Consider the following 12,403-nt stretch of genomic DNA (forward strand, 5'->3'; position numbering starts at 1 on the left):
CTTGTCAGCAGATAGGTCTATGAAAGACGAGGTGACTCATAGAATTGATGAGGGGGAAAAGGTAAGTGGTGTACTGAGGAATCTGTAGAAAAGACACATATGCAGGAACTATGGTACTGAACTTCTCTAGGCTGAGGGACTGACAACCTCAAATTCTACGACTTCAAGGGTGATGGACTGATTACATTGTCTTCACATCTCTACTGTTCCTGCCTACTTTCTGTATTCGACTGAAGAAGCCTACTGTGTAGGCGAAACGTTTCGGAATAAAGTGGCCTAACTGTTGCATATGTATCTTTCCTAACAACCTGTCAGTATTGTATACCATTTTGATGTTCATCGAATCTGTAGAAGCAAAAAGGGAAATGTATGACAGAATAGTCATACCAACACTCTTATATGGGTGTGAAGGCTGGAGGAAGTTGGAGATGTCATGTCTGAGGGCAATGTGCAGTGTGAATGTATTATTATTATAATCAAAAAGAAGCGCTAAGCCACAAGGGCTATACAGCGCTGCAGGGCAGGAAGGAAGCGAGGGCATCAGGTGGCAAAAGGGAGGTGGATGAGTAATAGGTTACGGATAACAGCGGAGCAGTGGATGGTGAAAGGGTAAAGGGCAGCAAGAGACTCAGCTAGAAAGGGCTGAGGGGAGTACGTAAGGTATCATCATCAGAGTTTGTGGAGTAAATCAGTCGTTGTCAAGAAGTCAATGAGAGAGTCAGGATTAAAGGAGGGTTCATCAGCAAGAAGGGAAGGTAAAGAGAGTAGTAGAACAAAGACGGCGTTGGAGGTAAATTCTGCGTGCTCGTTGATAGAGAGGGCAGTCTAACAGAATGTGGCTAATCGATACAGGAACTTGACACTGCTCACAGAGAGGCACAGGGTGCCTCTCCATGAGATACCTGTAAGACGAGTGTGGCCAATGCGAAGACGGGAGAGAGTGGTCTCCCAACCACGGCACTGATGACAAGAGGACGGCCAGTAACCTATGCTCGGTTTAATAGAATGAAGTTTGTTACCAAGCAGAGTTGACCAATGTTGTTGCCAACGGGTGTGAAGGTGGGTAGCTATTGCAGCAAAATAGTCCCGAAATGGAACACCTCTATAGGAAATTGGTAGGTCATGTACTGCTGACCGCGCAGCAGTGTCTGCCTGTTCATTGCCCTGTACGTCGACATGACCAGGGGCCCAACAAAAAATAATATCCTTATACTTCGTAGAGATACGGCGTAGCCAAAGTTGGATACGGAGAACTAGGGGGCGAGATGTATCAAATTTTCGTATAGCCTGTAGAGCACTAAGGGAGTCTGAGACTACCACAAATGATGACACAGGCATAGATGCGATACGAATAAGTGCTGCAAGAATGGCATACAATTCAGCAGTAAAAATGCTAGCCAAAGATAGTAAATGCCCCCGCACGACGCTGTCCGGAAACACTGCTGCGAATCCGATGCCGTCTGAAGACTTAGAGCCATCTGTGTACACAACGGTGGCATGAGAATGGGAGTGGAAGTGATCAAGAAAAAGAGAGCGGGAAGCCACCGTAGGCAGTTGAGCTTTCGAGCACAGGAGTGAGAAAGAACAGACCCGAACAGCTGGAACTTCCCAGGGGGGTAGGGAAAAGTGAGATGCTACATGAACATAGAAAGGTGGTAACTGAAGGGAAGACAAGAGTGAATGTAGGCGAAGAGAAAAGGGACGGAGCAAACAGGGGCGGCGAACGAATAAAGAATGTCTACTAATATCGGTGACCATTCTATAAATGGAAGGATTGAGGAGATCGTGAGAGCGTACATAGAAGCGAAGGCAATGGGCATCACGGCGATCAGACAAGGATGGAACATTCGCTTCTGCATAGTGGCTCTCAACAGGGGAAGAGCGAAAAGCTCCAAGGCACAAACGTAATCCTTGGCGATGGATAGGATTAAGGCTAGAGAGAGTAGCAGGAGAGGCCGCTGAATAGATGACAGAGCGTCTAGTGAAAGTAATTTGGCGAGTTTTGGTACTTGAAAATTTAAACCCATGCATGGTGGCCCAAGTGGAAACACGGTCGACCGCATGCTGGAGAGAAACTGCAATGAGATGACAGTCAGCCTCTAGTCTTCCATCAAATATTTGGTCATCACTCTATGTTGATGACTTCGCTATTGCCTGTGCAGGCGCTGACTGTCACCTCATTACAGTTTCTCTCCAACATGCAGTCGACCGTGTTTCCAATTGGGCCACCACACGTGGGTTTAAATTTTCCAGCACTAAAACCCACCAAATCACTTTCACTAGACGCTCTGTCATCTCCGATCATCCTTTGTACCTCTATGGCTCCCGTATCCCTGAACGTGATACAGTCAAGTTTCTGGGCCTCCTCTTTGATCGTAGGTTATCCTGGAAACCTCACATTACCTCTCTGAAGGCAACTTGTCACAGCCGGCTGAACCTTCTTAAAACCCTTGCTCATCTTTCATGGGAAGATGATCGTCGAACCCTCCTTCGCCTACATTCCACCCTTATTTTATCGAAACTTGATTATGGTGACCAGATCTATTCAGCGGCATCTCCTGCTACTCTCTCTAGCCTTAACCCCATTCATCACCAAGGATTACGTTTATGCCTTGGTGCTTTTCGCTCTTCCCCTGTCGAGAGCCTCTATGCAGAAGCGAACGTTCCATCCTTATCCGATCGCCATGATGCCCTTTGCCTGCGCTACTATGTACGCTCTCATGATCTCCGCAATCCTTCCATTTATAGAATGGTCACTGATATTAGTAGACATTCTTTATTTGTTCGCCGCCCCTGTTTACTCTGTCCCTTCTCTCTTCGCCTTCATTCGCTCTTGTCTTCTCTTCAACTACCACCTTTCTATGTACATGTAGCATCTCACTTTTCCCTACCCCCCTGGGAAGTTCCAGCTGTTCGAGTCTGTTCTTTCTCCCTCCCTTGCTCGAAAGCCCAGCTGTCTACGGTCGCTTCCCGTTCTCTTTTTCTTGACCACTTTCACTCATTCTCATGCCATTGCTGTGTACACAGATGGCTCTAAGTCTTCTGACGGCATAGGATTTGCAGCAGTGTTTCCAGACAGCGTCGTACAAGGGCATTTACTATCTTCGGCTAGTATTTTTACTGCTGAATTATATGCCATCCTTACAGCACTTATCCGTATTGCATCTATGCCTGTGTCATCATTTGTGGTTGTCTTAGACTCCCTTAGTGCTTTACAGGCTATACAAAAATTTGATACACCTCATCCCTTAGTCCTCCGTATCCAACTTTGGCTATGCCGCATCTTTACCAAGCATAAAGATATTGTTTTTTGTTGGGTCCCTGGTCATGTTGATGTACAGGGCAATGAACAGGCAGACACTGCTGCGCGGTCAGCAGTACATGACCTACCAGTTTCTTATAGAGGTATTCCATTTACGGACTATTTTGCTGCAATATCTTCCCACCTTCACACCCGTTGGCAACATCGTTGGTCTACTATGCTCGGCAACAAACTTCAATCTATTAAACCGAGTATAGGTTACTGGCCGTCTTCTTATCACCAGTGTCGAGGTTGGGAGACTACTCTCTCCCGTCTTCGCATTGGCCATACTCGTCTTACTCATGGATATCTCATGGAGAGGCGTCTTGCTCCTCTCTGTGAGAATTGCCAAGCTCCATTATCAGTCAGCCACATTCTGTTGGACTGCCCACTTTATCAACGAGCACGCAGAATTTACCTCTGTCGTCGTCTTCGCTCCGCTGCTCTCTCTTTACCTTCCCTTCTCGCTGATGGACCCACCTTTCATCCGGACTCTCTCATTGACTTTTTGACAACAACTGACTTACTTCACAAATTCTGATACCTTCAGCCCTTTCTACTTCAATCTCTTGCTACCCTCTACCCCCGTACTATCCCCTGCCCCGCTGTTTTCTGTAACCTGCTGATCATCCCCCCTCCCTTCTGCCATCCAATTCCCTTGCTTCCTTCCCTACCCTGCAGCGCTGTATAGCCCTTGTGGCTTAGCGCTTCTTTTTGATTATAATAATAATTTACTAATTTTAAATTCACAATGACTGCTGGGAAGCTAACTTTCTTAAATCTCTGGGCTGGACTGTACAGGTTCTTCAGGTGCTGCTTTACCTCCACTCTTGTTATTGTATCCAGTGTTTCTTCTTCCTTTTCCACCAGTTACTTATTCTTAAATCATTTGTCTGTTTTATGTGGAAAATTGCTGAGGCCCATCCACATTGTGCCGTGACCATCGCATGCTATATTGCATCTCAAATTTTTCACTGTAACTCGGATAAATTCTTTTTTGAGGTATATCACAACTCAGATTATTATAACTAAAGCCCATCATAACTCAAGGGACTATATACTGTAGCTGCATGACCCTTGTGAGTTTAACACTCAGTTTTAATTGTAATAATATATTGTAGTGTAATAATATATTTCACCTTGTGTTAATATCCAGTTGTATTAATATATTGCATTTTGTTTTTCTTTTAGGTTACATGGAGGTCACATCAAGATCCAGAGCAAAATATGAAATTGTAGATTAGTGACTAACATTATACACGTTTCTTTGTGTATAACATGTTAGCAGTGTTTGATGGATCCCAGACTTAATACCTGACTCATAATGATCTGCACTTACAAACAAGATCCAGAAGACATAACACCAAGAAAAAAATAAGGTTTATGAACACTGATCTGCAATAAATAATAAAATAAAATTTTGTTTCTTTGCTAAGGTTACAATGTGTATTTACATTTCATAATTTAATTGGTACAAAGAAAGCCACTATCATGCCAAGGCATTCCAGGCAGACTTAACCTAATACTCATAGACCAAAGTCTAAACAGGTGAAGAGTGGTAAAATACAGTGGACCCTCAGTTAATGCCTTTAATCCATTCCAGAAAGCTAGGCTTTAACTGATTTAGCCTTTAACCAAATTAATTTTCACCATAAGAAATAATGGAAATCCAATTAATCCATTGCAGACATCCAAAAGTATTAAACAAAATAATTTTTTTTGCATGAAATATACATTTCATAAGAACATAAGAAAGGAGGAACACTGCAGGAGGCCTGCTGGCCCATACTAGGCAGGTCCTTTACAATTCATCCCACTAACAAAACATTTGCCCAACCCAATTTTCAATGCCACCCAAGAAATAAGCTCTGATGTGAAAGTCCCACTCAAATCCAACCCCTCCCACTCATGTACTTATCCAACCTAGATTTGAAACTACCCAAAGTCCCAGCCTCAATAACCCAACTAGGCAAACTGTTCCACTCATCAACTACCCTATTTCCAAACCAATACTTTCCTATGTCCTTTCTAAATCTAAACTTATCTAATTTAAATCCATTACTGCGGGTTCTCTCTTGGAGAGACATCCTCAAGACCTTATTAATATCCCCTTTATTAATACCTATCTTCCACTTATACACTTCGATCAGGTCTCCCCTCATTCTTCGTCTAACAAGTGAATGTAACTTAAGAGTCTTCAATCTTTCTTCATAAGGAAGATTTCTAATGCTATGTATTAATTTAGTCATCCTACGCTGAATGTTTTCTAACGAATTTATGTCCATTTTGTAATACGGAGACCAGAACTGAGCTGCATACTCTAGGTGAGGCCTTACTAATGATGTATAAAGCTGCAGTATGACCTCTGGACTTCTGTTGCTTACACTTCTTGATATAAATCCCAGTAATCTATTTGCCTTATTACATACGCTTAGGCATTGCTGTCTTGGTTTAAGGTTGCTGCTCACCATAACCCCCAAGTCCTTTTCGCAATCTGTATGGCTAAGTTCTACATCATTTAACTTATAAGTACTAGGGTTATGGGCACTCCCAAGCTTCAGAACCTTGCATTTATCTACATTGAACTGCATCTGCCACTTTTCTGACCAAGAATAGAGTTAGTTTAAATCCTCCTGAAGTTCCATAACATCTACATTTGAATCAATTATCCTACCTATCTTTGTGTCATTGGCGAATTTGCTCATATCACTAGTAATTCCCTCATCAAGATCATTGATATATATTATAAACAACAACGGGCCCAAGACTGATCCCTGTGGAACGCCACTTGTTACAGATCCCCACTCGGATTTAACCCCATTTATGGACACTCTCTGCTTCCTGTCACTGAGCCATGACTCGATCCACGAGAGCACTTTTCCCCCAATGCCATGAGCTGCCACTTTCTTTAACAGTCTATGGTGCAGAACTCTATCAAAAGCCTTACTAAAATCTAAGTAAATAATATCAAATTCTTTATTGTGGTCAACAGCCTCAAAAGCTTTACTGAAGAAAGTTAATAAATTAGTTAGACAAGACCGGCCTCTTGTGAATCCATGCTGAGTATCATTAATCAAGCTATGCTTATCGAGATGGCTTCTTATAATCTCAGCTATAATTGACTAGTAATTTGCCTACAATTGAGGTCAGGCTTATTGGGCGGTAATTTGACGGTAACGACTTGTCCCCTGTTTTAACCCTTTCAGGGTCCAAGGCCAAAATCTGAAGTCACGCACAAGTGTCCAAGAAATTTTGAAAAAAAAAAAAATTATTTTTTCTTACAGAATTAAAGAGCATATTTTTGTGAAGGTAATAAAACAAAAAAAATTAGAATCTGATCAGTACTTACCGAGATACAGTGCCAAAAATTTGTAGAAAATGATGTGGTGGCGGCAACATCGACGAATTCCACATACGCGTATTATATTATTTTGTTGTTTTAGTTGTTTTTTCTTTTCTTTTCCATTTTTTTTCTATTCCTACTAACATTTGGGGCCTGAGAGACCAATACTGTATATAATTGATATATATATACTCACTGTATTGAACACAATAACCGCACTAAAGTTATTATCGTATTATTGTTTACCACTGTTGTTTATTACAATAAACATGCACAAATATTGTATAATACTAATGTTCTATCATATATTTACATATTTACAATCACTGGACATGGTTTTAGAACTGCTGGAGCTTGTGGAACTCCTTGAAACAAGGCACCATGCACAGAGGCACCTTACATTCCTCACACATAAACCGAGTGTCTTTGCGTCTTTGTTGCCGTCGTTTTGTTTGTGCACAGACAATGCATCTCTTCTGAGCAAATTTCTTTTGAGTTGAATGAAGCTGCATTATGAAATGATCACCTTCTTTCCTCAAACGCTTGGGTATATTGTGATGAATTCGAGGACCATGTTGTATTGCAGGTGTTGTTGCCTGGTACTTCATTATGAGTTGTCTGACAACAGACAAACAAAATTCACCATACGGTGGTCTGTTACCAGTCTTTATTTGGTACATATTATATGCATTCAGCATTGAAATGTCCATGAGATGAAAGAAAAGTTTCATGTACCACTTGTAACTCTTACGAACATAGTCAACAAAACCAATCTGCATGTCACACTTGTCAACCAAGCGCATGTTTTGTGTATAATCAATCACTGTCACTGGTTTTCGAATACGTTCATTAGTCACTCGATCAACTTTGCCACTGTCTTGCATTTCATTACGGTGAATGGTTGTCAACAATGTGACATCTCGTTTGTCATGCCACCGTAATGCCATGATGTCATTGGCAGTAAACACCTGCACGTCATCACCACGAACACCTGCGTTGAGCCTGGGCATATGTTTACGATTAGAACGCACTGTGCCACACACATCTGTCTTGTTCACTCGCATGAAATCACTGAGTAATGGGCTTGTGTACCAGTTATCGGTATATAATGTATGGCCCTTACCAAGATAAGGTGCCATCATGTTTCTCACTACGTCACCTGATATACCCAATAACATCTTGGTATCTTTCAATGTTTTACTACCCGTGTATACAACAATATCCAACACCAGGCCACTGTCACAATCACAGAGTACAAACAATTTTATACCAAAGCGGTTCCTCTTGCTCGGTATATACTGCTTGACTGACAGTCTACCTTTGAACAAAATCAAAGACTCGTCAATTACAAGATTCTTGAATGGATAAAAGTATATCCTGAACTTTTGTTTGAGATACATGAAAACATTTCTAATCTTGTATAACCTGTCACTTCTGTCAGGCCTGGTTTTGTCAGAGAAGTGCAACATACGTAACAGTAAGATAAACCTGTTCACTGGTATTATTTCACTGAAGGATGGGGTACAAATTAGCCGATCTGTGGACCAGTATGCTTTTATATTATGCTTATAGACGTGAGGCATAAGCATTATTGTTGCAAAAAGCAAATACATTTCTGCAACAGTCGTCTCTTTCCACCTGTGTAGTCTTGACTGTGGTGATAAGATCGTATTTGCCATGGTGTACTGAAAATACTTATTACTTTCCCTGACAATAATTTCCATCAATGGCTGGTCAAAGAATAATTCAAAGAATTCCAGTTCATTGGCCATGGTTCCAAGGGGACAGGTAGGTAGAATTCCACTTTGCGAGTCATCAAAGTGGTGAGGGCTGGGAACAAAATTGGGATTTTGCTGCCAATCCCAGATACGGTTTGCTGGTGGATACTGGACATCATAGGCTGGTTGTACGGGTGGTTGTGGCGGGCTGGTGGGTGACGCTCCGCTTTGTCCTTGAACTGACGAGTCAGCAGCGTGGGTTCCCGCGTGGCACAGCGAGTCACGCATGGCGGTGCCACTACCACCACCAGCCCCACTAACACCATCCACTGATGTCTGTGGCCCATCCATGCCAAGTGTAGCCACATCATCCTCACTATCACTACCTAAAACGGGTGTAGGGCCACGGGATGTACTCCGGGATGTACTCCGGGATGTACTCCGTCCCCTGGGCACAGCATAGGGTACACTACCCGAGCGCATGCGGCGGCGGACATACCGACGCTTCACTGGTGAATATGTTTCCTCACTATCACTACTCGAATGATCGTCGAGCGCAATAAAATCACAATCCACGTCAGAATCATCGTCATTACTGAAGTCAGAGGCCAGGCCACGGGAAAATATTAGTTTTCTCTTACGTTTAGGAACACCCGACGGTGAGTCACGAGTGCCCACACCAGAGGTAGAAGGTCGAGGATCGTCGGGGTTTTCTGCACTATTATCGATATCCTGGTCATTATTTTCGGTCACTAACTTATCAAAGCCGTAGAATTCGTCTTCATTTCCACTTCCATCAGTGTCAGAACTATCAGACAGGAAGAGGAGAGTCCCAATTTTCCGGGGAGTGAGAGCTGACTTGCGACGAGGCATGGTGAACAAGGGTGACTGAGCCGGCGTTCCCACAATGCTATGCAGGCGCCTAGATTTTTTGTTTACGGCGCACACCCACGGCGCAGACCCATTCTCTCATATGTAGGCCTATGAGCGCTTTCGCGCTAAATTTGACGGCGCTAGAATTTTGGCGTAGATCTACGGTTTGGACACTCACCGACCAGCCGTAGATCTACGGGACGGACCCTGAAAGGGTTAAAAATAGGAGTTACATTAGCTATCTTCCACATGTCAGACACTACACCTGTTTGAAGAGATAAATTAAAAATATTAGTTAATGGTTCACAGAGTTCCATTTTGCATTCCTTAACCCTTTGACTGTTTCCGACGTATAAATACGTCTTACGAGCCAATGTTTCTGACGTATTTATACGCATAAATTCTAGCAGCTTCAAATCAAGCAGGAGAAAGCTGCTAGGCCCACATGTGAGAGAATGGGTCTCCATGGTCAGTGTGCACCATATAAAAAAAATCGGGGAGCCAGTGGTGCATTGTGGGAATGCCATTTCAGTTGTCATTTTTCAGCATGTCTAGTGGTAAGAAATATGTGATTCCCCAGCAAATCTGGGACTCTTCTCTTCCCAAGTGATGCTCTAACACAGATGGAAGTGTCAGTGAAGATCAATTTCATGATTTGGAGGAGTTTGAGACCAAAAGCAATGGAGGAGGAGGAGGGGGAGGAGGGGAGGAAGAGGAGGAGGAGGAGGAGGGAAGGAAGAGGAGGAGGAGGAGGAGGAGGAGGAGGAGGAGGAGAAGAGGAGGAGGAGGAGGAAGAAGAAGATGTAATAATATTGTTCCCTTGAAGCAAGAAAAAAAAAAGTCCACCCCATGACAGTGACAAGATAAGGGGAGATAACATCTGATAAGAGCTGACTTTGATGAGCGTAAAGGAGGGTAATATTACATGACCATCGCCTCCCTTTGTTTTTGCTGGTACACAAACATTTCTGTCTGTCTATTTGTCTGTCTGTCAAGCTCCCTGTCTGTCCATCTAGCTCTCTGTCTCAGAGAGAGCCACAATACTGTGTCATCACGTTTACTCACATCTTCAAGCAGAGTATAGCACTTTGTCTGGATTTCTTGGGTTATCCTAGGTAATTTACACTATGTATACTTGTATTTATGTGTACCTGTGAGACAGAGATAGGCAGACAGAAAGAGAGACAGATTGAAAGATATAGAATGAGGGAGAAAGATAATTAGATAGAATGGAGGAGGGGAAGCAGCATCCGACCCCATTGTTTTGACAGGGGTAGGGGTAGTGACTAATGAGACAATATGTCACTTTGACAGCTGCCGACTTCTGACTCAAAACAATTATAAGCCACACACTCGCACACAAGGAGGAGGAGGAGAAGGAGGAGAAGGAGGAGGAGAAGGAGGAGAAGGAGGAGAAGGAGGAGGAGAAGGAGGAGAAGGAGGAGAAGGAGGAGAAGGAGGAGGAGAAGGAGGAGGAGAAGGAGGAGGAGAAGGAGGAGGAGAAGAAGAAGGAGGAGAAGAAGGAGGAGAAGAAGGAGGAGAAGAAGGAGGAGAAGAAGGAGGAGAAGAAGGAGGAGAAGAAGGAGGAGAAGAAGGAGAAGAAGAAGGAGAAGAAGAAGGAGAAGAAGAAGGAGAAGAAGAAGGAGAAGAAGGAGAAGAAGAAGGAGAAGAAGAAGGAGAAGAAGAAGAAGAAGAATTGTTTGTTTGTTTGTTTGTTTGTTTGTTTTTGTAAACAAGTTTTGTAAACAATATATTGATAATTATGTTTGTGTGCTTATTGTGTTGTATACAACGAGTGTATATATATACATTGCACCTTACTTTGGTCTCATAGGCCACATAAGTTATGTGAAAAAATAAAATAGTGAAAAAAACAACAAACCTTCAAATACAAGTAAACTAAAGTTTACCGGGTGAGCGGCAGTCGCGGCTGTTGCCATACGCGGCTCATTTTCTGCAAACTTCACGGCTCTATATCTCGGTAAGTACCGATGGCAAAAATTTTTTTTTGGACTAAAACACTCAGAAAAATAATCTTAACATTTTCATAAGAAAAAATAATTTTTTTTTTTTTGAATATTTGGCGACATAGAATGACAGTTTCAGAGAGGGGCCTGAAACAGTCAAAGGGTTAAGAACCCTTGAAAAAACCTCATCAGGACCCGGCGACTTATTTTGCTTCAGTCTGTCTATCTGCTTCACAACCATCTCACTAGTGACTGTGATGTTACATAATTTATCTTCTTCTAGCCCACTGTAAAAATTAATTACTGGAATATTGTTAGTGTCTTCCTGTGTAAAAACTGAGAGAAAATAATTATTTAAAATCAAGCACATTTCATTCTCTTTGTCAGTAAGGTGCCCATAGTTATTTTTAAGGGGACCTATCTTATCTCTAACTTTTGTTCTATAGACCTGGAAAAAACTTTTTGGGTTAGTTTTAGAATCCCTAGCAACTTTAATTTCATAGTTCCTTTTAGCTTTTCTTATCCCCTTTTTAATGTCCCTCTTAATGTCAATAAGATGACCCTCACCTCTTTTGATACGCCTATAAATTCCTTTCTTATGCCCTAGTAGATATTTGAGCCTATTATTCATCCATTTTGGGTCATTTCTATTTGATCTAATTTCTTTATATGGGATAAACGCTCTTTGAGCAGCATGTATAGTGTTCAGAAAACTGTCATATTGATAGCTCTCTTCGTTACCCCAGTCAACAGATGATAAGTGTTCTCTAAGCCCATCGTAATCTGCTAAGCGAAAATCTGGGACTGTTACTGAGTTATCGCTACTATCGTACTTCCATTCAATGCTAAATGTAATTGATTTGTGGTCGCTAGCACCCAGTTCCTCTGAAATTTCTAAATTATTAACAAGGGATTCATTGTTTGTCATAACTAAGTCAAGCAGGTTATTTCCCCTTGTAGGTTCTGTCACAAACTGCTTCAAAAAACAATCCTGAAATACTTCTAAGAAGTCGTATGATTCTAAATTCCCAGTCAAGAAATTCCAATCAACATGACTAAAGTTAAAGTCTCCTAGAATTACTACATTATCGTGCCTTGTGGCCTTAACAATTTCCTGCCATAGTAGTTTCCCTTGGTCCCTATCTAAGTTTGGGGGAAGGTATATCACTCCTAAAATCAGTTTTTCATGCCCCTCTGAAAA

General features: G+C 42.2%; 1 protein-coding gene across 3 annotated transcripts in view; it reads left to right on the forward strand.

Moving 5' to 3' along the window:
• The window catches only part of LOC128689246 (peroxisomal N(1)-acetyl-spermine/spermidine oxidase-like), a 504,316-nt gene extending 499,637 nt beyond the window's left edge, over window positions 1–4,679 (forward strand). For all 3 annotated transcript variants that reach the window (XM_070086437.1, XM_070086436.1, XM_070086438.1), the window contains one exon: window positions 4,493–4,679. In XM_070086437.1, coding sequence (XP_069942538.1) covers window positions 4,493–4,532 — 40 coding nt within the window. In that variant the 3' untranslated portion in view covers window positions 4,533–4,679. The remainder of the gene's footprint in view (window positions 1–4,492) is intronic.
• The last annotated feature ends 7,724 nt before the right edge of the window (window positions 4,680–12,403 follow it).

This window comes from Cherax quadricarinatus, chromosome 18, assembly GCF_038502225.1.
Source record: "Cherax quadricarinatus isolate ZL_2023a chromosome 18, ASM3850222v1, whole genome shotgun sequence".
NCBI lineage: Eukaryota > Metazoa > Arthropoda > Malacostraca > Decapoda > Parastacidae > Cherax > Cherax quadricarinatus.